The 27,569-nt window shown below is 39.7% G+C and overlaps 1 pseudogene and 6 gene segments (V, D, J or C); 5 read left to right on the forward strand and 2 right to left on the reverse strand.

The window, feature by feature from the left end:
- Positions 1 to 1,055: 1,055 nt before the first annotated feature.
- On the reverse strand, positions 1,056 to 27,243 carry LOC122864598. The segment is given in 3 exon segments: positions 1,056 to 1,562; positions 17,725 to 17,759; positions 27,209 to 27,243. Coding segments are annotated over 3 exon segments (390 nt in total).
- LOC122864588 lies at positions 2,995 to 3,742 on the forward strand. The segment is given in 2 exon segments: positions 2,995 to 3,094; positions 3,192 to 3,742. Coding segments are annotated over 2 exon segments (432 nt in total).
- On the forward strand, positions 7,232 to 8,876 carry LOC122864610. The segment is given in 2 exon segments: positions 7,232 to 7,475; positions 7,692 to 8,876. Coding segments are annotated over 2 exon segments (372 nt in total).
- On the forward strand, positions 12,551 to 13,623 carry LOC122864596. The segment is given in 2 exon segments: positions 12,551 to 12,835; positions 13,052 to 13,623. Coding segments are annotated over 2 exon segments (420 nt in total).
- Positions 15,956 to 17,521, reverse strand: LOC122864636 (annotated as a pseudogene).
- On the forward strand, positions 17,991 to 18,832 carry LOC122864585. The segment is given in 2 exon segments: positions 17,991 to 18,353; positions 18,451 to 18,832. Coding segments are annotated over 2 exon segments (432 nt in total).
- LOC122864616 lies at positions 22,269 to 23,114 on the forward strand. The segment is given in 2 exon segments: positions 22,269 to 22,464; positions 22,681 to 23,114. Coding segments are annotated over 2 exon segments (360 nt in total).
- Positions 27,244 to 27,569: the final 326 nt, after the last annotated feature.

The raw sequence follows: 27,569 nt of genomic DNA on the forward strand, positions 1-27,569 counted from the left end.
AGGTTTTGGACCAGCGTGTATAACAACGCTCTCCACCACCATCTCCATAAGACCAAATGATATAATATAAACTTTCATCTTCAGATCTGTGTAGTGACTTCTGTGACTGTCTCTGATGCTGTATGTCCTTTAGTTTGTGTTTCTCTCTACCTGCTGTACTCAGGTCTGTCTGATCTCAGTCAGATGACCTCATTAATAAAGGTTGTATATATAACTGAGGGAACATCTTGTGGAGGAGGTGTTCATCCCTCCAGTAGAGCTCCACAGACTTGGCAAGGAGCACTGAAGCTGTTCTGGAGGCTGGTGGTGGCCTGACTCCATACTAACACACTTCATGCTGCCTTTTCCTGTCAGTTGTCACCCATCTTTAAATATACTATATTTACTGTTTGTGTGTGTGTGTGTGTGTGTGTGTGTATAATATTTATGTATGTATGTATGTATGTGTGTATGTAATATGTAAATCAGTAAAAATTTTATTCTTTCCTTTTGTCATCTCTTTTATTTGTCTTTGCGGTTGAACTCTTCAGCAGAAGCAGTATGTAAATATTGCCAGGGTTAAATATGAAGATCACATTCGTTTTGTGTCTTTCTATGCTGATGACATACTGCTTTTTATTTTAGATGTTTAAAATATTTTTCATACTTATTTAAAAGAGATGATTCGATGATTCGATTAAAGTTTTCCTACCATGTGATTTTGTTCCAAAGGTTTATTATTACAGAAAAATCTGTAATGACTATAGGAGAATATAGTTTCAGTCATGAAGGCATTCATATCAATTGTGACAAAACATTTTGGCCTTATACTACAACCATCACTGGTTTGGACTAATCAAATAATAGTGACGAGTTTTGTCTGACGATATAAAGTCTCTTAATATAAAGTATGTATGGCTATACATTATGTAATGTTAGTCATTCTTTCTAAAGTCATCATAGAGAAATTACAACATTTTTGTGAGCTCAGTTTTCCTCTGGATTTCATACAGTCAGTGTTACCATTTCGAGAAACTCATTCAGCCACTTTGATTTAAAACAATAAAACCAACTGATTTGATGAAAACGTCTTTATTATCTGGAAACATTGAAATTATATTGAAACATTGCAACAAGCTAGTAAATATTGTTATTGAAACATGTCAAATAAAAGAGAGAGACAGTTGCAGAGTGCAGAGTGAGAGCAGTATCAGAGTTAAACCAGTAGCAGAGTCCCAGTGAGTCAGGTCAGGACTGGGGACACTGGTCTCTCCTCAGCGTCTCTGAGAGCGGAGTCTGGGAGCCCTGGGTGGCCTCACAGGTCACAGAGCCCACCTTCCTCCACTGGTCTGCAGGGAGCCTCAGGGTGCTGCTCCAGCTGTAGTGGCCGTCCTTCTCCAGCACCCCGGGGCTCCTGCTCTCCTCCCAGCTGCTGCTGCTGCTGCTGCTGCTGCCGTCCACCTTCCAGGCCAGACTCCAGTCTGAGGGGAAGCCCTTGTTGGCCAGGCACATGAGCGTGGCCTTCCCCTGCTGCAGCTCCTCGCTGGAGGGGGGCAGCACCGTCAGGGTGGGACGGACATCACCTAGGAGACACCAATCAGCTTAGAGGACAGGGACCACACAGCTGTCAATCAAACACCAGCAACTTGGACACCTTTACTGTGTGAGAGTGGATTTTCTCCTTTAAGGAGTTTCTGTCAGATGGTTTTTCTGCTCCACCAGTCACTCACTCACACATTGTTTCACTTCCCTTTAAGAAACCTCTCATGCATAACAGTACAGAAAGAGTCCTCATATGACCTGAAAGACATCAAACTACACTGGAAATAAAAGAACCATATTTTAAACTTTAAAATACAAAAACACCTTTTTTTATATTATTTGAAGAAAACATTGAAATCCCCTTTTCAGTCATCTATGATTTCATTCAAAGTCCTGCTACATTTATACAAACATATTTACTGTCAAAACTGTCAAAAGGGCAAAAGTTAATCATATCCACTGTTAAAGGACATTATCAGCCAAAAATAACCGACGACCAGGTAAACTGTTCATCAGACAGATTTAAAAATACAAATAGCATCAGAGAATTGTCGACATTATTTCAAACTGAGGATAAAAGACAATTTGAGCCATTTTAGACGATCAGAGATTTGGCAACATTTTTATCTTCATTCACGCTTTTCAAAATAATTTTTACTCAACTTCAAAGCAGTTTGAAAAGGAGAATTAAAGTGTTGTTTAATCTTTCCTACAGTTCAAGCTGTTCACATTTCACAAATTAAATGGAACATTTAAAGAGAAGTTCAGTAAAGCTGCTTTGAGTTCAACTTCATGGTTAAAGAGGAGAAATGAACAATAAGATTGAGTCTTTAAAGTGATTTAGATCAGTCCAGTGGAAATTTATATCTACTAAAAATGTTTAGACACAGAAATTAAAACCTAAACTGATGATACGATATTTAATATTCTAGCAGAAACTTACTTCCAAGCTCCAGTCTGGTTCCTCCACCAAAAGTCAACCACAGTGATACAAACTGATTGAGTCACCGTACAAAAACCTCTCACTGCAGAGAGACACGGCTCTCTGACTTTGAACACAACAAACTCAACATAAACACTTCCTGTTTTTAAAAGAATTTAATATTTCATATTATATTGATCAAACAAGGACACAATTTTCACAATTAATCACATTGTAATATGTTTTTTCCTTCATGTAAATGTGAAATTTTAATTATTCTAGCATTAAATTAAACCAAAAAAAGACACTCTTAAAGAAAATGTATCTGCAGTCATCAAAACCAATCCACATGAAAATGATCACTGACACATTATTAATCAATACTCTGGTAAATGTATTGATCCATTGAGAAACAGCATCGTCAGAGTAATCCAAGTCCCTGCTGGAGTCAGTCAGAGCATTTCCATAGAGAGCCACTTTGCATCAGCAGCACCATGCTCCAGTGCTCTGGGAGAGTTTATAGTCCTGAGAGTTGAACACTTAATGACTGACAGCTGTCCTTCATGACAACAGAAGCCACAGAAATCCTCCTCATCAAAAACATGACTTTGCTCTCCGTCCTCATCTGGACTCTCCTCTGCTTCACTCAGGGTGAAGAAAGTCATTTTTCTGTGATGTGAAAATCATTTGGAGTGTAGCTGAGTTTCACCTCACCGTCTCATGTCCCGTGTTTCTTCTCTCTCCTCAGGGTCTGTTGGACAAAATGTTGTCGTGACTCAGCCAGCAGCCAAAACAGTGCAGCTGGGTCAAAGTGTCTCTATTGACTGTAAGGCCAGTCCAACAGTTGCTCAATACTCTGGTTCACAATACCACCTGGCCTGGTACCATCAGAAAACCGGAGAAGCTCCTAAACTTCTGATCTACCTAACATCAGACAGATTTTCTGGACTCTCCTCCAGATTCAGTGGAAGTGGAGCAGGGAATGGAGTTGACTTCACTCTGACCATCAGTGGAGTCCAGGCTGAAGATGCAGCAGTTTACTACTGTCAGAGTTATCATGAAATCAACAGTCAGGATGTGTTCACACAGTGAAAAAGTGTCGTACAAAAACCTCCCTCAGTCAGACTGAACAGAAACTGAACTGCCTGCTGCAGCTGGAAGCTACTGCAGAGACTGATACAGTTCACTGAGGACACACACACACACACGTTTGTTTTACTGACCCCGTGGAGGACAGTCACTGACATAATGCTTTCCCTAGCCCCTTACCCTAACCATAACCTAATAGTAACCTGTATCCTAAAACCAAGTCTTAACCCTCAAAAAGCCGTCTCTACCCACGGGGACCTCAATTTCTGTCCCCACAGTGACCCCATGGGTTAGTGTGTATTCATGTTATAGTCCCCACTGGGATATAAAAACAAGAAACACACACATACCAGTTTTCCTCCTGAACTTCAAACAGTCCACCTTAACAACCTGAAGAGACACAAACCAGATTCACAACATATGAAACATCAACGTCCACACATCACACTGAAATCTCAGGACACTGAAGCTCCATATCTGCAATGCAACAAATGTTTTCTGTGGCAGAAACACTGACGCTTCATAAACATAATGTATTCTGTGCCACAATCCATACAGTACATGTCACTGAACAAACTGATTGTTTACCAAACGCCTCATATGTCCCCTCACACGTCATCACAACAGCTGTGTGTGAATAGAGAGACAGTTTTTGGACAAAAGAAAGTGTTTCGATTTAACCAACTAATGAGTTTGAGGCCTTGATGCTCCTCTGAGATTTGATCTTATTAAAAGTGTGTATTGTTTTATATAATGCACTTATATACATTAGAATGGTATTTAAACAGTTCACACCTGATTTTACTGCCACACTGACAGATTCATTATGCATCTGTGTGTCCAAAATGTGCACAGACATGGGTCAAAGACTCTGTAGAGGTACACAAGTCCTCTTCAAGGGTTAGGGTTTGTTTTCCCTCTAAATTGTAGAAATTGCATGAAAAGCTGTAGGTGCATTATTCTGTATTTTAGCTCAAATGAGGCCTCAGAGGAGGGATGGTGGTTGAGGTGAAGGGCATAGAGTTTGGTAGGGACGGTATGGACATGTCCCTACCAATATCCAGCGACTACTGAAATGTCCCTAGCAATAACTTTGCTACATGCCTCACAGTGGTTTGGTCCACTGCCTACCTATGTACCTTTTTTACCGCCAAAATATTTAATATGAATACAACTGAATCTTTTGTGGCAAACAAGGCTGTCTCTGTCCCCCATGGGCGTTTTTAGACCCTTTGTAGGGGGGCTGAAGCACACCTAAATTTCATCTCATGCACTGTATGCTGGCAAATGGTTTAATGCTTTTTGGTGTATAAATATTTTGGCATATGAATACTGTGAGCCCCACAGCTAAGAAGGTGGGCGTTTGTGCTGTGAAATGGTGAAATATGGCTAAATTAGGGGGTGAGTAAGTGAGGTGCTGTCCATATTACTGAAACGGAGCGAGGAGATCGACAGACAGAACACGTCACTTAGTTCAGTTTCTTAGCCTGCTCACTTTTCGTGGTTGTAAATACTTTCTGTTAACGTTAGTTTACGTTGTTTGTGTGGGTCATAGAGTTATCGCAAAGTTGATTTAAGACTTAGAAAGTCTCTGGTTATAGTTCCATGGTGTGAATAGTTGCTAGCTGAGATTATCGGCTAATGTTAGCTCTCTGAGCTAGTCTGCTTGCATTGCACACTTGCCAGCTAACGAGCTAACTGATGCACTTTATTAGTTTAATTAAAGTATTGTCACAGTGTTTCTTATTCTGGTATATTTACAGTACATGTATGGACAGAGATTGGAAGCATTGGAACCACCTTTCTCTTTTTTGATCTGTTTAAGATGCAGCATGATTGTGCAGAGGCAGTAAAGACGTTGGCTACGCTAAAGCCCTTTTTCAATTTCATATATAACCCTAAAGAAATGTCTGTTTTTCCACAGATGGATATATGATTTTTTTTTTCTCAGCAAAACAGCCAGGTTCAGGTGAGAGAGTAAGGTCAAAATGATGTTACCTGACTGCGTTGCCCACAGCAACTCAATATTCAATTAGACTAATGTTGATATGGATTCTCCCCCATCTTCCTACCTCTTATTATATTATAAAGACTCTGTTTGGTAGTTATGTTTGACGCTTGATTAACAGCACAAAGAGGATGAGAGGAGGATAGAGACGGAGCGAAGGAGAGAGCAGGATGGAGTCGGCGCAGAGAGAGAACCAGGTGAGAATGTAGTCAAGACCACATAGTTATAATGGAAGTCATTATAACTCCACACATTCATTGCACTGGACTCCACAATGATTTTACATTAGTAAGCGGTATATTGATATACTGTTATAAAATGTGGATTCTCCTCAACCTCCTCTTACATTTATTTACGTCATAAATACTCTGTTTGCTTTATTATCCGATCATATGTCATTTTCTAGCTGCATACAATATGTTGTGTGTGATTGTCAGTGCAAAGAGGGAGAGAGGAGGATGGACAGAAAGAGGACTGAGAGAGAGAGCAGGAAGAACCAGGTGAGAAAGTGGACAGATAGTGAAGTTAAGATTGATATATATGTCACATTCTCGTTAGGAGCTGAGCCCCACTAAAGGTCTGATCCTAGAATCGTCCCTGGTTTGGACACATACAGTCGATGTCTTCACAGGTCCAGAATGTTGGACCCGATCTGCATTGGACGTATGGTAAACCTACCTGAATCTGACATTCACCAATTACTTTTTTTAAAAGCGAGATCTGATCTGAAGGGGGCTCGAGGCACAGCCAGACCTGACACGAATAGAAAGCGACAACACCAGCACCGGCAGCAGCATGATGAGCTATCAATTAACAAGCAGCCGTGGTCAAAAAGAGCAGCAATACTTTATACTAATAATAATGTCCTGAATCAGAGAAACTCATTTCTAAAATATTATATTTTTATATGCTTCAAAGACTAATTTATATAACTAATTAAAATCCTGTTTTCACCTCCTGGACCAGCAGATAGACAGAAGATACATTTCTGTACCAAACCAAATCAAAGAAATAGTGATTAATAGTCAATTTTTAAATAAAGGTTATTGATTTCCTAGAATACTTTGTCCTGCTGTAATTATGACGTACTGCAAAGCTATTTATCATCTACACATAACAAGTAATTCCATGTCTCCTACTATTAACCAACCACAGCATGGAAAGTCTTAACAGCAGAGGACCCAGGATGGAGCCTGGGGGGATGCCAACATTATAATTGACAGTAGCTGATGAATGTTGACCAAGTGAGACAACATCACGTCTGCCTGACAGATAAGGACTGAACCAGTTTAACACTGTGACACAGAAGGCAACATGTCTCTGCAGTCGATGTAGACATTTACTGTAACTTACTCTTCTAATGACAGCAATTAAATATTAAATATATATTTAATATTTTCTTATAATCTATATTTAATCTCAGGTCTTTTACAACATTAATCATGTTTGGTCCAGTGTTTTGAGTAAAAAAGGTAAAATTAACTTTCTGTAAAATTAAGTAAGTTGTCTGTATTCTCTTTATTGACCTAATGCTGTTTTCATGCTGCCGGCCTCGCCAGATCTCTCTTGAAAAACAATTTATCACAATAAGACGTTCACATGATTTAGTAAATGTTAAAGGAAAGATTTTCTTTACTTAAAAAGCTGAATTTGTAAATACTACACGGCATCCTGAGTTTCAGTTAATCAACATGAGGATGATTCAAACAGCCAGCTGTCCCAGCACTGAGGAGGAAACACCATGATATGTTGAGGACAGCTACAGTTCACTGACTCTGTGTGTTTGCATATCTGTCCTGCCTCTCTGCTCCCAGCCGTTAAGAGGCCAGTGTTGATCAGTGGCTGTCCAGGCCTTTCAGAGCCACTGACACGCCGGCAGCACAATGATGATGTCACTGATTCCACTGCTGGCCACCCTGGGGCTCCTTGTTCAGAGTGAGACTCTCTTCTGAAAACTTTGCTTCAGGATGCAACCAGGTTCACCACAATGATGTTCTGCTGTGATGGAGAAACACTGAGACGAGCAGCATTTACCTTCTTCCATCTATTCTCCATGTTAAAGAAATGAGACTCTTCTGTTTGGATGCTGATCATCTTTCTCCAAGCTGGATTTGTCTCAATAACCCTTCTCCTCATTTTCATGTTTTCCAGGTTCATCAGGACAAATCGTCCTGACTCAGTCTCCTGGATCTCAGTCTGTTGTTCCAGGACAGACTGTCTCTCTCAGATGTAAAACCAGTTCAAGTGTTAGTAGCAGTGGTTACAGCTACCTCCACTGGTACCTTCAGAAACCTGGAGAAGCTCCTAAACTCCTGATTTATTACGCTACAACCCTTCAGTCTGGAGTTCCAGGTCGTTTTAGTGGAAGTGGATCTGGGACTGACTTCACTCTGACCATCAGTGGAGTTCAGGCGGAAGATTCAGGAGTTTACTACTGTCAGCAGGGTCGCAGCTACCCGTTCACACAGTGATACGTCGTACAAAAACCTCCCTCAGCTGGAGAGGAACTGATCTGACTCAACAGCTGCACTGAAACTAAAACAACAGAGGTTTGACAGCAACACATTTATTAATAAAGACAATGAATACTTCTCTAAGTCTAAACGCACATAGCAAGGATGTAATTTTATCATTATAGATATGTAAAATTTAAATAAACAGCACTTTTTGACAGCAACATTTTGAGTAAACATTTACATTTTTCTTTGTAAACAGCAAACTCAGTTCAGATTAACAAAAAATTGAAATGTAAGAAAAAAACTATTAAAAATAATTTGGTACTGATATCAGTGTTGCAGTCAAATAAAAAATTCTAAGACAACAAAATAAACTTTACCTGAAACATGTTATCCAACAAAAACAGTTTAGTGGTTGGTGCATTTGATTCATATAATTTCAGTATTGTGTGTTCAAACATACTGTTACTGCTGACAGTCAAATTCCCAACCATCAGCTGTTCCTCCTCCACCCTCTCAAACTAAAGCTGTCCCGTCTGGTTCAGTCCAAACACAGACACACACTACACTTGTTCTGCTCTGTCATCTAACACATCATGGCTGCCAGCTTTTTACAAATGAGCTCCAGTCTTCTAGCACTGACATGTAGCGAGGAACACAGCAAGGACGGCCTTTGATAGCACTTTAACTTGTTTCAGTGCGTGAACCCCTCCTATAGTCAGGACATTTACATGGTAATGTTTTAGGGGTTGAAGCTGAGGACCAAATGTGGTTGACATCATTTCATGCTCAGTTTTTGCTAGTCATGTTTATTCCCAAGATATAGCATGTAAAAATGATCTTCCTCAACTATCTTCACTAAAATAAAAATATGTATATGCAAAACTTTAAAAGACTAATTGACATATTTGGGATCACCACAGCACGAGAGTGTGACCTGATTGGAAACACTGTCATGTTGACTTTCTGATAAGTTGAGAAAAGCTGGCTTTGGAATCTAACTGCTGCTCTGAGACAATGTCAAGTTCAGCTGAGTTACTGAATATCTGACAGTCAATCTAATTATTCAATCATATAATTTCTCTGAAAAATCATCAGCAAGCAATGACATCGTCCTCGTGATCTCATCCAGAAAAGAGATGACTCATGGTGGATTTTATCAATCAGCTGTTAACATTATGTCAACATCAAGACACCAGACATGTATTTATTTAATAATAACACACGTAAAAATGTTTTATTTTCTAATAATGATATCTTTATTGTCATGAAATTTTAAAAACATAAGCATTATAGGAGCAAACAGCACTAATAAAATATATGATTATCCACATTAAACAGATACACAGTGTTGCAGAGTTGCTGAATTTCTCTTTATGCTGAAGATATCCAACTTTATATTTCTGATCCTGAAAATTCTTCAAGCTTCAGCAGATTTCTGTCCCTCAAACAACATATTTTAGTTTAAGAGCTCTGGCTATGAATGCAGATGACAAAATTGTTACTATACGAACTGTATATTCATGCACATATGTAGTATATACATGTGTAAATACATAGAACAATATGAACAAATACATTTTTAATTTCCATGTGGAGTGAGCCCAGACAGAATTTGTTTACAAGATCCAGTGTAAAGGAGCAGATGTTTCAGTCCATGAGGAATTTTTTCTGGCCTGACGCTGAAGAAGGCCACATGTCGAAATGCGTTGGTTTGACAAAGCAGTGCAGCTGGGACAAAGTGTCTCTATTGACTGTAAGGCCAGTCCAAAAGCTACTCACCACACTGGTTCACAATACTACCTGGCCTGGTACCATCAGAAAACTGGAGAAGCTCCTAAACTTCTGATCTACCTAACATCGGACAGATTTTCTGTCCAGATTCAGTGGAAGTGGAGCAGGGAATGGAGTTGACTTCACTCTGACCATCAGTGGAGTCCAGGCTGAAGATGCAGCAGTTTACTACTGTCAGAGTGAACACAACATCAACAGTCAGTGGTTGTTCACACAGTGAAAAAGCATTGTACAAAAACCTCCCTCAGTCAGACTGAACAGAAACTGAACTGCTTGCTGCAGCTGGAAGCTACTGCAGAGACTGATACAGTTCACTGAGGACACACACACACATGTTTGTTTCACTGACCCCGTGTGGGACAGTCACTGACATAATGCTTTCCCTAGCCCCTTACCCTAACCATCACCGTAACCTAATTGTAACCTGTACCCTAAAACCAAGTCTTAACACTCAAAAAGCCGTCTCCACCCACGGGGACCTCAATTTCTGTCCCCACAGTGACCCTATGGGTTAGTATGCAATCAGGATAAAGTCCCCACTGGGATATAAAAACAAGAAACACACACATACCAGTTTTCCTCCTGAAGTTCAAACAGTCCACCTTAACAACCTGAAGAGACACAAACCAAATTCACAACATGTGAAACATCAACGTCCACACATCACACTGAAATCTCAGGACACTGAAGCTCCATATCTGCAATGCAACAAATGTTTTCTGTGGCAGAAACACTGACGCTTCATAAACATAATGTATTCTGTGCCACAATCCATACAGTACATGTCACTGAACAAGCTGACTGACGAAAGCCAGAAAATTTAATTTAGGTTTGGACACATACAGTAGGTGTCTTCTCAGGTCCAGAATGTTGGACCCAATCTGCATCAAACCTGTGGCAGCATGGTGGCTCAGTGGTTAGCGTTGTCCCTGTCAACGTCACAGCAAGAAGGTCCACGAGCCAACAGCTGCAAAGTTCCTCCACCCAAGTCAAACTCAGCATTTTGTAAAGGAAAAAAGGGAAGAAATTAATGTGAACTGGTTATTTTCTGGTTCTGTGAACTTAGTTCAAAATTGTGAACTAAGAATGTGAACTAGTTCATTTTAATCTGTGTGAACTGAGCGTTGAGCGAACTCTTCTGAAGTTTGACCTTGCACAACACTGGGTACTTGTACCCCATGGGGTACTTCTGCAGTTACCAGGGGGTACGTGGAAAGATTGCGAAGTAGCTCAACTAATTTGAAAAAACAGAAATTATGATTTGATTAAAAGAATATATTCACATATTAAGGCAGCTGTAACACCTGAACACTACTGTACCTGTCACAATTATGTAAGAGTGCATGAAAACTAGTTAGCAAGCGAGCACAGAAGTATAAACAGGTAGCTAAAAGTAATGGATAAACGGTTGGAACATCCAGCTACACTCTAAGTGGTAGAATGATGGCTGACCAAACCAACCTTAACAGTGACACTTCAATTGTATGAAAAAAATATTGTAATAATATCCACTTATATATAATCAATAGTGTTACACATTTGGTACATGATAGGTGGGAATCGATGAGGTGGTACGTGAGTTCAACTGACAGGGCTGTGGGGGTACCTTAGACCAAAAAGGTTGGAAACCACTGGTGTATGTGACCATAAACCTGATGTGATTTGACCTATCTGATCTTGACATGCATAAATTACTGCCTGAAAAAGAGAGATCCGATCTGAAGGGGGCCCGAGCACAGCCAGACCCGACCCGAATAGACCCTAATAGAGAGATAACACCAGCACCGGCAGCAGCATGATGAGCTATCAATTAACAAGCAGCCGTGGTCAAAAAGAGCAGCAATAATTTAGACTAATAATAATGTCCTGAGTCAGAGAAACTCATTTCTAAAATATTATATTTTTTATGCTTCAAAGACTAATTTATATAAATAATAAAAATCCTGTTTTCACCTCCTGGACCAACAGATAGACAGAAGATACATTTCTGTACCAAACCAAATCAAAGTAATAGTGATTCAATAGTAAACAATTTTTAAATAAAGGTTACTGTTTTCCTAGAATACTTCGTCCTGCCGTGATTATGACGTACTGCACAGCTGTTTATCATCTACACGTAACAAGTAATTCCATGTCTCCTACTATTATCCAACCACAGCATGGAAAGTCTTAACAGCAGAGGACCCAGGATGGAGCCTGGGGGGACGCCATCATTTATATTGGTAGTAGCTGATGAATGTTGACCAAGTGAGACAACATCACATCTGCCTGACATATAAGGACTGAACCAGTTTAACACTGTGACACAGAAGGCAACATGTCTCTGCAGTGGATGTAGACAATTACTGTAACTTATTCTACTAATGACAGCAATTACAATCTAAATATATATTTGATATTTTCTTTTAATCCATATTTAATCTCAGGTCTTTTACAACATTAGTATTGTTTTGTCCAGTGTTGTGAGTAAAAAAGGTCAAATTAACTTTCTGTAAAATTAAGTAAGTTGCTTAAAAACTACTTTTCAGTTTCAATTACCTGAATGTGCACCTTCACTGTAGATTCTGTATGATTTGTAATGTAGCGTGTGTCAGCTGTCTTGGCCTATTTATGTTGTCTGTATTGTCTTTATTGACCTAATGCTGTTTTCATGCTGCCCTCTTGGCCAGATCTCTCTTGAAAAACAGTTTATCACAATAAGACATTCACATGATTTAGTAAATGCAAAAGGAAAGATTTTCTTGACTTAAAAAGCTGAATTTGTAAATACTACACAGCATCCTGAGTTTCTGTTAATCAACATGAGGATGATTCAAACAGCCAGCTGTCCCAGCACTGAGGAGGAAACACCATGATATGTTGAGGACAGCTACAGTTCACTGACTCTGTGTGTTTGCATATCTGTCCTGCCTCTCTGCTCCCAGCCGTTAAGAGGCCAGTGCTGATCAGTGGCTGTCCAGGCCTTTCAGAGCCACTGACACGCCGGCAGCACAATGATGATGTCACTGATTCCACTGCTGGCCACCCTGGGGCTCCTTGTTCAGGGTGAGACTCTCTTCTGAAAACTTTGCTTAAGGATGCAACCAGGTTCACCACAATGATGTTCTGCTGTGATGGAGAAACACTGAAACGAGCAGCATTTACCTTCTTCCATCTATTCTCCATGTTAAAGAAATGAGACTCTTCTGTTTGGATGCTGATCATCTTTCTCCAAGCTGGATTTGTCTCAATAACCCTTCTCCTCTTTTTCATGTTTTCCAGGTTCATCAGGACAAATCGTCCTGACTCAGTCTCCTGGATCTCAGTCTGTTGTTCCAGGAAAGACTGTCTCTCTCAGATGTAAAACCAGTTCAAGTGTTTATAGTAATGGTTACAGCTGGCTTCACTGGTACCTTCAGAAACCTGGAGAAGCTCCTAAACTCCTGATTTATACAGCTTCAACCCGTCACTCTGGAGTTCCAGGTCATTTTAGTGGAAGTGGATCTGGGACTGACTTCACTCTGACCATCAGTGGAGTTCAGGCTGAAGATTCAGGAGTTTACTACTGTCAGCAGGGTGACAGCTACCCGTTCACACAGCGATACAACGTCGTACAAAAACCTCCCTCAGCTGGAGAGGAACTGATCTGACTCAACAGCTGCACTGAAACTAAAACATTAGAAGCTTCTCTGAAAGAAAACTCATGATTGTCTTAAAAAGTTATATTTTTATTGTGGAAATATTTTTCATAGAATTCAGCAGAGTATTTTATTATTACTGACTAACAGTGTTTGAGACATTATCACACTGTTACAGTTTACTCAAACACTGTTTTACAGCAAAGTTTCAATCAGGAAAAAAATGTTTCAACAAGGAACTGTAACACAAAACTCTGAATAATTTGTTCTGGAGAAAATGTTTAATCTTTGTCCGATTTGTTGAGGCGACCTCTTTTTTCAGACTCACTGAGAATACTGAATTAGTCAAGAAGAAACCAGAATGTAACACAAAGTAAGCAGAGAATTCAAACTGAAGGATAAATAGGTTAATTAGCTATTTAACACATTCAAGAAATGCATACAAACAACAAAACAACACTTTAAAACAGTAATGTTTTCTTTAAACCCAAAACATTTTACACTATTGACGAAGCAGAGATATACACTCAGTGTCCACTTTATTAGGTACACCTGTAAAGCCTAATGCAATCCAATAGAAGTTTACTTTCATAGTCTTCTTCAGTTTCAAGTTATGTATTGTCATATACACAACAATTACAGTGAAGCAGTCATTGGCAATTGTCTTTTTTAATTAATATTTTTAGTTCTCAGACTCCCTCCATGAACGCTCAAACAACATGTATAAAAAGAAAATCATGCAAGTAAAAGATAATCAAAGACATAAAATAGCGTAGAAGTAAAAATATAGCAATATAATATTATATATGTATATAGTATATATAATATAATACAATGAAACAAAATGTAATACTGTGGTAAGGAGGTGTACAGTAATGATAAAATGAATGAACTGTAATGCATGGGCTGATAAAAACAGGATTTTAGACAGATATTGATGAAGCAGAGATATACACTCAGTGTCCACTTTATTAGGTACACCTGTAAAGCCTAATGCAATTCAATAGAAGCTTTCTGCCATAAAGTCTACCTCAGTTTCAAGTTATTTATTGTCAAATACACAACAATTACAGTGAAGCAATTAATATTACTAATATTTTTAGTTCTCAGACTCCCTCCATGAACGCTCAAACAATATGTATAAAAAGAAAATCATGCAAGTAAAAGAGAATAAAAGATATAAAATAGTGCAAAAGTAAAAATATTGGAGTATAATATGATATATATAGTATATATAATATAATACAATGAAATATAAAATTATACTGTGGTAGGCAGGTATACAGTAATGATAAAATGAATAAACTGTAATGTATGGGCAGATAAAAACAGGATTTTAGACAGGCAGTGCACTCATGTATAGGTAGTATAAATATATATATATATATATATATATATATATATATATATATATATATATATATATATATACAAGAAAAAGCTAAATGAAAGAGTGGAGAAGCATATCAAATGCAGATGCTTCGGTGCACCAGTGCTCACTGATCTGTTTGGATCTCCACCACCATCTCCATAAGACCAAATGATATAATATAAACTCTCATCTTCAGATCTGTGTAGTGACGTCTCTGACTGTCTCTGATGCTGTATGTCCTTTAGTTGGTGTTTCTCTCTACCTGCTGTACTCAGGTCTGTCTGATCTCAGTCAGATGACCTGATTAATAAAGGTTGTATATATAACTGAGGGAACATCTTGTGGAGGAGGTGTTCATCCCTCCAGTAGAGCTCCACAGACTTGGCAAGGAGCCCTGAAGCTGTTCTGGAGGCTCGTGGTGGCCTGACTCCATACTAACACACTTCATGCTGCCTTTTCCTGTCAGTTGTTACCCATCTTTATATATACTATATTTACTGTTTGTGTGTGTGTGTGTGTGTGTGTGTGTGTGTGTGTATATATAATATGTATGTATGTATGTATGTATGTGTGTATGTAATATGTAAATCAGTAAAAATAAAATTCTTTCCTTTTGTCATCTCTTTTATTTGTCTTTGCAGTTGAACTCTTCAGCAGAAGCAGTATGTAAATATTTCCAGGGTTAAATATGAAGATCACACTCTTCTTGTGTCTTTCTAGGCTGATGATATTCTGCTTTTTATTTCAGATGTTTAAAATATTTTTCATACTTATTTAAAAGAGATGATTCGATGATTAGATTAACGTTTTCCTACCATGTGATTTTGTTCCGAAGGTTTATTATTACAGAAAAATCTGTAATGACTATAGGAGAATATAGTTTCAGTCATGAAGGCATTCATATCAATTGTGACAAAACATTTTGGCCTTATACTACAACCATCACTGGTTTGGACTAATCAAACAATAGTGACGAGTTTTGTCTGACTGTATAAAGTCTCTTAATATAAAGTATGTATGGCTATACATTATGTAATGTTACTCATTCTTCCTAAAGTCATCATGGAGAAATTACAACATTTTTGTGAGCTCAGTTTTTGTCTGGATTTCATACAGTCAGTGTTACCATTTAAAGAAACTCATTCAGCCACTATGATATAAAAAAATGAAACCAACTGATTTGATGAAAACGTCTTTATTATCTGGAAACATTGAAATTATATTGAAACATTGCAACAAGCTAGTAAATATTGTTATTGAAACATGTCAAATAAAAGAGAGAGACAGTTGCAGAGTGCAGAGTGAGAGCAGTATCAGAGTTAAACCAGTAGCAGAGTCCCAGTGAGTCAGGTCAGGACTGGGGACACTGGTCTCTCCTCAGCGTCTCTGAGAGCGGAGTCTGGGAGCCCTGGGTGGCCTCACAGGTCACAGAGCCCACCTTCCTCCACTGGTCTGCAGGGAGCCTCAGGGTGCTGCTCCAGCTGTAGTGGCCGTCCTTCTCCAGCACCCTGGGCTCCTGCTCTCCTCCCAGCTGCTGCTGCTGCTGCTGCTGCTGCCGTCCACCTTCCAGGCCAGACTCCAGTCTGAGGGGAAGCCCTTGTTGGCCAGGCACATGAGCGTGGCCTTCCCCTGCTGCAGCTCCTCGCTGGAGGGGCAGCACCGTCAGGGTGGGACGGACATCACCTAGGAGACACCAATCAGCTTAGAGGACAGGGACCACACAGCTGTCAATCAAACACCAGCAACTTGGACACCTTTACTGTGTGAGAGTGGATTTTCTCCTTTAAGGAGTTTCTGTCAGATGGTTTTTCTGCTCCACCAGTCACTCACTCACACATTGTTTCACTTCCCTTTAAGAAAGCTCTCATGCATATGAGCACAGAAAGACTCCTCATATGACCTGAAAGACATCAAACTACACTGGAAATAAAAGAACCGTATTTTAAACTTTAAAATACAAAAAAACACGTTTTTTATATTATTTGAAGAAAACATCGAAATCCAGTTTGAATATATTTTTCAGTCATCTATGATTTCATTCAAAGTCCTGCTACATTTATACAAACATATTTACTGTCAAACTGTCAAAAGGGCAAAAGTTAATCAGATGCACTGTTAAAGGACATTATCAGACAACAATAACCGACGACCAGGTAAACTGTTCATCAGACAGATTTAAAAATACAAATAGCATCAGAGAATTGTCGACATTATTTCAAACTGAGGATAAAAGACAATTTGAGCCATTTTAGACGATCAGAGATTTGGCAACATTTTTATCTTCATTCACGCTTTTCAAAATAATTTTTACTCAACTTCAAAGCAGTTTGAAAAGGAGAATTAAAGTGTTGTTTAATCTTTCCTACAGTCCAAGCTGTTCACATTTCACAAATGAAATGGAACATTTAAAGAGAAGTTTAGTAAAGCTGCTTTGAGTTCAACTTTGTGGTTAAAGAGGAGAAATGAACAATAAGACTGAGTCTATAAAGAAATTTATATCTACTACAAATGTTCAGACACAGAAATTAAAACCTAAACTGATGATACGATATTTAATATTTGTGCAGAAACTTACTTCCAAGCTCCAGTCTGGTTCCTCCACCAAAAGTCCACCACAGTGATACAAACTGATTGAGTCGTCGTACAAAAACCTCTCACTGCAGAGAGACACGGCTCTCTGACTTTGTCTGACAAAAGTCCTCAAGTTTCAACTTTAATCTAAAAATCGAAATGCACGACTTCTCTGCTCCGAGCAATTTCAGTCATTACATTCATGATTTAATTTATAATACAAAACTGCACTTTGGTTTTTTAGACAACACTGCATGGCAAAATTTGGAAGTTAAGATACATAATCGCATATTTCAATTTCTAGAGAAAAATATAATTGCAGAAAAGGAAATGTTTCTCATGAATTAATGAAATACATCAAAAATTTAACTTACTTCCAACATCCAGTCTGGTTCCTCCACCAAAAGTCCTCCACAGTGATACAAACTGATTGAGTCGCTGTACAAAAACCTCTCACTGCAGAGAGACACGGCTCTCTGACTTTGAACACAACAAACTCAACATAAACACTTCCTGTTTTTAAAGAATGAACTATTTCATATTATATTGATCAAACAGGGACACAATTTTCAGAATTAATCACATTTTAATGTGTTTTTTCCTTTATTTAAATGTGACATTTTAATTATTTTAACATTAAATTAAACCAAAAAAAGACACTCTTAAAGAAAATGTATCTGCAGTCATCAAAACCAATCCACATGAAAATGATCACTGACACATTACTAATCAATACTTTGGAAAATGTATTGATCCATTGAGAAACAGCATCGTCAGAGTAATCCAAGTCCCTGCTGGAGTCAGTCAGAGCATTTCCATAGAGAGCCACTTTGCATCAGCAGCACCATGCTCCAGTGCTCTGGGAGAGTTTATAGTCCTGAGAGTTGAACACTGGATGACTGACAGCTGTCCTTCATGACAACAGAAGCCACAGAAATCCTCCTCATCAAAAACATGACTTTGCTCTCCGTCCTCATCTGGACTCTCCTCTGCTTCACTCAGGGTGAGGAAAATCATTTTTCTGTGATGTGAAAATCATTTGGAGTGTAGCTGAGTTTCACCTCACCGTCTCATGTCCCGTGTTTCTTCTCTCTCCTCAGGGTCTGTTGGACAAAATGTTGTCTTGACTCAGCCAGCAGCCAAAGCAGTGCAGCTGGGTCAAAGTGTCTCTATTGACTGTAAGGCCAGTCCTAAAGTTGCTCTCTACTCTGGTTCACAATACCACCTGGCCTGGTACCAACAGAAAACTGGAGAAGCTCCTAAACTTCTGATCTACAGAACATCGGAAACATCTTCTGGAATCTCCTCCAGATTCAGTGGAAGTGGAGCAGGGAATGGAGTTGACTTCACTCTGACCATCAGTGGAGTTCAGGCTGAAGATGCAGCAGTTTACTACTGTCAGAGTTATCATGCTATCAACAGTCAAGCTGTGTTCACACAGTGAAAAAGTGTCGTACAAAAACCTCCCTCAGTCAGACTGAACAGAAACTGAACTGCCTGCTGCAGCTGGAAGCTACTGCAGAGACTGATACAGTTCACTGAGGACACACACACACACACATGTTTGTTTCACTGACCCCGTGGAGGACAGTCACTGACATAATGCTTTCCCTAGCCCCTTACCCTAACCATAACCTAATAGTAACCTGTACCCTAAAACCAAGTCTTAACCCTCAAAAAGCCGTCTCCACCCACAGGGACCTCAATTTCTGTCCCCACAGTGACCCCATGGGTTAGTGTGTATTCATGTTATAGTCCCCACTGGGATATAAAAACAAGAAACACACACATACCAGTTTTCCTCCTGAAGTTCAAACAGTCCACCTTAACAACCTGAAGAGACACAAACCAGATTCACAACATGTGAAACATCAACGTCCACACATCACACTGAAATCTCAGGACACTGAAGCTCCATATCTGCAATGCAACAAATGTTTTCTGTGGCAGAAACACTGACGCTTCATAAACATAATGTATTCTGTGCCACAATCCATACAGTACATGTCACTGAAAAAACTGATTGTTTACCAAACGCCTCTTATGTCCCCTCATACGTCATCACAACAGCTGTGTGTGAATAGAGAGACAGTTTTTGAACAAAAGAAAGTGTTTCGATTTAACCAACTAATGAGTTTGAGGCCTTGATGCTCCTCTGAGATTTGATCTTATTAAAGGTGTGTATAGTTTTATATAATGCACTTATATACATTAGAATGGTATTTAAACAGTTCACACCTGATTTTACTGCCACACTGACAGATTCATTATGTGCCTGTGTGTCCAAAATGTGCACAGACATGGGTCAAAGACTCTGTAGAGGTACACAAGTCCTCTTCAAGGTTTTGGGTTTGTTTTCCATCTAAATTGTAGAAATTGCATGAAAAGCTGTAGGTGCATTATTCTGTATTTTAGCTCAAATGAGGCCTCAGAGGAGGGATGGTGGTTGAGGTCAAGGGCATCGAGTTTGGTAGGGACGGTATGGACATGTCCCTACCAATATCCAGCGACTACTGAAATGTCCCTAGCAATAACTTTGCTACATGCCTCACAGTGGTTTGGTCCACTGCCTACCTATGTACCTTTTTTACCGCCAAAATATTTAATATGAATACAACTGAATCTTTTGTGGCAGAAAGGGCTGTCTCTGCCCCCATGGGCATTTTTAGACCCTTTTTAGGGGGGCTGAAGCACACCTAAATTTCATCTCATGCACTGTATGCTGGCAAATGGTTTAATGCTTTTTGGTGTATAAATATTTTGACATATAAATACTGTGAGCCCCACAGCTAAGAAGGTGGGCGTTTGTGCTGTGAAATGGTGAAATATGGCTAAATTAGGGGGTGAGTAAGTGAGGAGCTGTCCATATTACTGAAACGAGCGAGGAGATCGACAGACAGAACACGTCACTTAGTTCGGTTTCTTAGCCTGCTCACTTTTCGTGGTTGTAAATACTTTCTGTTAACGTTAGTTTACGTTGTTTGTGTGGGTCATAGAGTTATCGCAAAGTTGATTTAAGACTTAGATAGTCTCTGGTTATAGTTCCATGGTGTGAATAGTTGTTAGCTGAGATTATCGGCTAATGTTAGCTCTCTGAGCTAGTCTGCTTGCATTGCACACTTGCCAGCTAACGAGCTAACTGATGCCCTTTATTACTTTAATTAAAGTACTGTCACAGTGTTTCCTATTCTGGTATATTTACAGTACATGTATGGACAGTGAATTGAAGCATTGGAACCACCTTTCTCTGTTCTGATCTGTTTAAGATTCAGCATGATTTTGCAGAGGCAGTAAAGACGTTGGCTACGCTAAAGCCCTTTTTCAATTTCATATATAACCCTAAAGAAATGTCTGTTTTTCCACAGATGGATGTATGAATTTTTTTTTCCACAAAACAGCCAGGTTCAGGTGAGAGAGTAAGGTCAAAATGATGTTACTTCTAGTAACACTTACTTCTGTATTTTCTAGCTGCATACAATATGTTTGTGTGTGATTGTTAGTGCAACGAGGGAGAGAGGAGGATATAGAGAAAGAGGACAGAGAGAGAGAGAGGGAGAGAGCAGGAAGAATCAGGTGAGAAAGTGGACAGATAGTGAAGTTAAGATTGGATCTGTTCAGTCTCGTTAGGAGCTGAGCCCCACTAAAGGTCTGATCCTAGAATCGCCCCTGGTTTGGACACATACAGTCGATGTCTTCACAGGTCCAGAATGTTGGACCCGATCTGCATTGGATGTATGGTAAACCTAACTGAATCTGACATTCACCAATTACTTTTTTTAAAAGCGAGATCTGATCTGAAGGGGGCTCGAGCACAGCCAGACCTGACACGAATAGACCCTCATAGAGAGATAACACCAGCACCGGCAGCAGCATGATGAGCTATCAATTAACAAGCACTCGTGGTCAAAAAGAGCAGCAATACTTTAGACTAATAATAATGTCCTGAGTCAGAGAAACTCATTTCTAAAATATTATATTTTTATATGCTTCAAAGACTAATTTATATAAATAATTAAAATCCTGTTTTCACCTCCTGGACCAGCAGATAGACAGAAGATACATTTATGTACCAAACCAAATCAAAGTAATAGTGATTAATAGTAAATTTTTAAATAAAGTTACTGTTTTCCTAGAATACTTCCTCTTGCTGTGATTATGACGCACTGCACAGCTGTTTGTCATCTACACATAACAAGTAATTCCATGTCTCCTACTATTGACCAACCACAGCATGGAAAGTCTTAACAGCAGAGGACCCAGGATGGAGTCTGGGGGGACGCCAACATTATAATTGACCGTAGCTAATGAATGTTGACCAAGTGAGACAACATCACGTCTGCCTGACAGATAAGGACTGAACCAGTTTAACACTGTGACACAGAAGGCAATATATCTCTGCAGTCGATGTAGACGTTTACTGTAACTTACTCTTCTAATGACAGCAATTAAATACAAAATATATATTTGATATTTTCTTATAATCTATATTTAATCTCACGTCTTTTACAACATTAATAATGTTTGGTCCAGTGTTGTGGTGAGTAAAAAAGGTAAAAATAACATTCTGTAAAATTAAGTAAGTTGCTTAAAAACTACTTTTCAGTTTCAATTACCTGAATGTGCATCTTCACTGTAGATTCTGTATGATTTGTAGTGTAGCGTGTGACTGCTGTCTTGGCCTATTTATGTTGTCTGTATTCTCTTTATTGACCTAATGCTGTTTTCATGCTGCCCTCTTGGCCAGATCTCTCTTGAAAAACAATTTATCACAATAAGACATTTACATGATTTAGTAAATGTTAAAGGAAAGCTTACTTCAAAAGCTGAATTTGTAAATATTACACAGCATCCTGAGTTTCTGTTAATCAACATGAGGATGATTCAAACAGCCAGCGGTCCCAGCACTGAGGAGGAAACACCATGATATGTTGAGGACAGCTACAGTTCACTGACTCTGTGTGTTTGCATATCTGTCCTGCCTCTCTGCTCCCAGCCGTTAAGAGGCCAGTGTTGATCAGTGGCTGTCCAGGCCTTTCAGAGCCACTGACACGCCGGCAGCACAATGATGATGTCACTGATTCCACTGCTGGCCACCCTGGGGCTCCTTGTTCAGGGTGAGACTCTCTTCTGAAAACTTTGCTTCAGGATGCAACCAGGTTCACCACAATGATGTTCTGCTGTGATGGAGAAACACTGAAACGAGCAGCATTTACCTTCTTCCATCTATTCTCCATGTTAAAGAAATGAGACTCTTCTGTTTGGATGCTGATCATCTTTCTCCAAGCTGGATTTGTCTCAATAACCCTTCTCCTCTTTTTCATGTTTTCCAGGTTCATCAGGACAAATCGTCCTGACTCAGTCTCCTGGATCTCAGTCTGTTGTTCCAGGACAGACTGTCTCTCTCAGATGTAAAACCAGTACGAGTGTTAGTAGCTGGCTGAGCTGGTACCTTCAGAAACCTGGAGAAGCTCCTAAACTCCTGATTTATACAGCTACAAGCCATCCATCTGGAGTTCCAGGTCGTTTTAGTGGAAGTGGATCTGGAACTGACTTCACTCTGACCATCAGTGGAGTTCAGGCTGAAGATTCAGGAGTTTACTACTGTCAGCAGAGTAACAGCTACCCGTTCACACAGTGATACGTCGTCGTACAAAAATCTCCCTCAGCTGGAGAGGAACTGATCTGACTCAACAGCTGCACTGAAGCTAAAACATTAGAAGCGTCTCTGAAAGAAAACGATTGAAATGATTGTGTTAAAAAGTTATATTTTTATTGTGGAAATATTTTTCATTCAATTCAGCAGAGTATTTTATTATTGCTGACTAACAGTGTTTGAGACATTACCACACTGTTACAGTTTACTCAAACACTGTTTTACAGCAAAGTTTCAATCAGGAAAAAAATGGTTCATCAAGGAATTGTAACACAAAACTCTGAATCATTTGTTCTGGAGAAAATGTTTAATCTTGGACTGATTTGTTGAGGCAACTTCTTTTTCAAACTCACTGAGAATACTGAATTAGTCAAGAAGAAACCAGAATTTAACACAAAGTAAGCAGAGAATTCAAACTGAAGGATACATAGGTTAATTAGCTATTTAACACATTCAAGAAATGCATACAAAAAAACTGAAACAACACTTTAAAACAGTAATGTTCTCTTTAGACCCAAAACATTTTACATTATTGATGAAGCAGAGATATACACTCAGTGTCCACTTTATTAGGTACACCTGTAAAGCCTAATGCAATCCAATAGAAGCTTTCTGCCATAAAGTCTAACTCAGTTTCAAGATATTTATTGTCATATACACAACAATTACAGTGAAGTAGTCATTAGCAGTTGTCTTTTTTAATTAATTTTTTTAGTTCTCAGACTCCCTCCAAGAATGCTCAACGAAAATCATGCAAGTAAAAGAGAATTGAAAATATAAAATAGTGCAGAAGTAAATATATAGGAATATAATATGATATATATATTCTATATAATATAATACTGTGGTAGGCAAGTGTACAGTAATGATAAAATGAATAAACTGTAATGTATGGGTAGATAAAAACAAGATTTTAGACAGGCAGTACATTCATGTCATATACATATATATATATATATATATATATATATATATATATATATATATATATTAAAAAAACTTTGTCATTCACCCTCCGCGGGTGGTCTCGTCCCTGAGAGCTCGGGTCCTCTACCAGAGGCCTTGGAGCTTGAGGGTTCTGCGCAGTATCTTTGCTGTTCCCAGTACTGCACTCTTCTGGACCGAGATGTCTGGTGTTCTTCCAGGGATCTGCTGTAGCCACTCCTCCAGTTTGGGGGTCACTGCCCCTAGTGCTCCGATGACCACGGGCACCACTGTTGCCTTCACCTTCCAGGCCTTCTCCAGATCTTCTCTGAGCCCCTGGTACTTCTCTAGTTTCTCATGTTCCTTCTTCCTGATGTTGCCATCGCTTGGTATCGCCACGTCAACCACAACGGCTTTCCTCTGCTGTTTGTCAACCACCACGATGTCAGGCTGGTTCGCCATTACCATTCTGTCAGTCTGGATCTGGAAGTCCCACAGGATCTTGGCTCGGTCATTCTCTACCACCTTTGGAGGTGTTTCCCACTTTGACCTCGGGGTTTCCAGTCCATACTCAGTGCAGATGTTCCTGTACACTATGCCAGCTACTTGGTTATGGCGCTCCATGTATGCTTTTCCTGCCAGCATCTTACACCCTGCAGTTATGTGCTGGATTGTCTCAGGGGCCTCTTTGCACAGCCTACACCTTGGGTCTTGTCTGGTGTGGTAGATCTGGGCCTCTATTGCTCTGGTGCTCAGGGCCTGCTCCTGTGCAGCCATGATGAGTGCCTCTGTGCTGTCCTTCAATCCGCCCGCTCTAGCCATTGGTAGGATTTCTTGATATCAGCCACTTCAGTTATGTTCGGTGGTACATCCCGTGTAGGGGTTTGTCCTCCCATGATGGTCCTTCCTCCAGCACGTCTTCCTTTGTTCCCCATTGCCTGAGACATTCCCTAAGCACGTCATCTGTTGGGGCCTTATCTTGGATGTACTTGTGGATCTTGGATGTTTCATCCTGGATAGTCTCTCACACTCACTAGTCCACGGCCGCCTTCCTTACGGCTAGCGTACAGTCTCAGGGTGCTGGATTTGGGATGGAACCCTCCATGCATGGTGAGGAGCTTTCGCGTCTTAACGTCTGTGGTCTGTATCTCTTCCTTTGGCCACCTTATTATTCCGCGCAGGGTATCTGATCACTGGCAGGGCGTAGCTGTTTATTGCCTGGGCCTTGTTCTTGCCATTGAGCTGACTTCTTGCCATTGAGCTGACAGTATATATATATATATATATATATATATATATATATATATATATATATATATAGTATATATATATATATATATATATATATATATATATATATATATATATATATATATTTGTATTAGGATTTACTGACAAAATGTATTCCAGCAAAGAAATATATTTTATGGTTGAAACCCTAAATGATTCATGTAGCATGTAAATCAGTAAAAATTAAATTCTTTCCTTTTGTCATCTCTTTTATTTGTCTTTGTGGTTGAACACTTCAGCAGAAGCAGTATATACATTTTCCAGGGTTAAATATGAAGATCACACTCTTTTTGTGTCTTTCTATGCTGATGACATACTGCTGTTATTTCAGATGTTTAAATTATTTTTCATACTTATTTATAAGAGATGATTCGATGATTAGATTAAAGTGTTCCTACCATTGGATTTTGTTCCAAAGGTTTTTAATTACAGACAAATCTGTAATGACTATAGCAGAATATAGTTTCAGTCATGAAGGCATTCATATCGATTGTGACAAAACATTTTGGCCTTATACTACAACCAACTGGTTTGGACTAATCAAACAATAGTGACGAGTTTTGTCTGACCAAAGCAGTGCAGCTGGGTCAAAGTGTCTCTATTGACTGTAAGGCCAGTCCAAAAGCTACTCAATACTCTGGTTCACAATATTTCCTGGCCTGGTACCAACAAAAAACCGGAGAAGCACCTAAACTTCTGATCTACGTAACATCGAAAGATTTTCTGGAATCTCCTCCAGATTCAGTGGAAGTGGAGCAGGGAATGGAGTTGACTTCACTCTGACCATCAGTGGAGTCCAGGCTGAAGATGCAGCAGTTTACTACTGTCAGAGTTTTCATGCTATCAACAGTCAAGCTGTGTTCACACAGTGAAAAAGCGTCGTACAAAAACCTCCCTCAGTCAGACTGAACAGAAACTGAACTGCCTGCTGCAGCTGGAAGCTACTGCAGAGACTGATACAGTTCACTGAGGACACACACACACACATTTGTTTCACTGACCCCGTGTGGGACAGTCACTGACATAATGCTTTCCCTAGCCCCTTACCCTAACCCTAACCATAACCTAATTGTAACCTGTACCCTGAAACCAAGTCTTAACCCTCAAAAAGCCGTCTCTACCCACGGGGACCTCAATTTCTGTCCCCACAGTGACCCCATGGGTTAGTGTGTATTCATGTTGATGTCCCCACTGGGATATAAAACCAAGAAACACACACATACCAGTTTTCCTCCTGAAGTTCAAACAGTCCACCTTACCAACCTGAAGAGACACAAACCAAATTCATAACATATGAAACATCAACGTCCACACATCACACTGAAATCTCAGGACACTGAAGCTCCATATCTGCAATGCAACAAATGTTTTCTGTGGCAGAAACACTGACGCTTCATAAACACAATATATTCTGTGCCACAATTCATACAGTACTTGTCACTGAACAAACTGATTGACGACAGGCAGAAAATTTAATTTAGGTTTGGACACATACAGTAGGTGTCTTCTCAGGTCCAGAATGTTGAACCCAATCTGCATCAAACCTGTGGCAGCATGGTGGCTCAGTGGTTAGTGCTGTCACTGTCGATGTCACAGAAGGTCCTGGGTTGGGTTCCCGTGCAGGGCAGGGCCTTTCTCTGTGGAGTTTGCATGTTCTCCCCATTATTGCGTGGGTTTCCTCTGGGTGCTCCAGTTTCCCCCACCATCAAACCATGTACGTATGTTTGGTTGATTCTCCTTAGAACTGGAGTACGTTTCCCGGTGCTGCACAGTGGCCGCACACTGCTCATAATACTTAGGATAGGTAAAATGCAGAGAAGGAATTTCAGTAGGTGTTGTATGATTATGTATGACAGTAATTCGCAACCAGGGGTACTTGCAGTGTTGTGCATGAATGCGTTCATTGAACGTGCTCACGCAATGTGCTTTATGGCACCCGGCATGCCGGTGATTTGGGTCACAGAATCTGATGGGTCATAGAGTTTTGGAACAACACATCAAGCTGAAGCATCTGACCAGTCTTGGGACATATCTGCGAGTGAATGATGATCCCAAGAAATCATTAACGAAGGGTAAGACCACGAGCCAACAGCTCAAGTCAAACTCAGCATTTTGTAATGGAAAAAAGGGAAGAAATGAATGTGAACTGGTTAATTTTCTGGTTCAAAATTCAAAATTGTGAACTATGAATGTGAACTAGTTCATTTTAATCTGTGTGAACTGAGCGTTGAGCGAGCTCTTATGAAGTGTGACCTTGCACAACACTGGGTACTTGTACCCCAGGGGGTACTTCTGCAGTTACCAGGGGGTACGTGGAAAGATTGCGAAGTAGCTCAACTAATTTGAAAAAAC

The sequence above is a fragment of the Siniperca chuatsi genome, linkage group LG17, assembly GCF_020085105.1.
Source record: "Siniperca chuatsi isolate FFG_IHB_CAS linkage group LG17, ASM2008510v1, whole genome shotgun sequence".
Classification (NCBI taxonomy): domain Eukaryota; kingdom Metazoa; phylum Chordata; class Actinopteri; order Centrarchiformes; family Sinipercidae; genus Siniperca; species Siniperca chuatsi.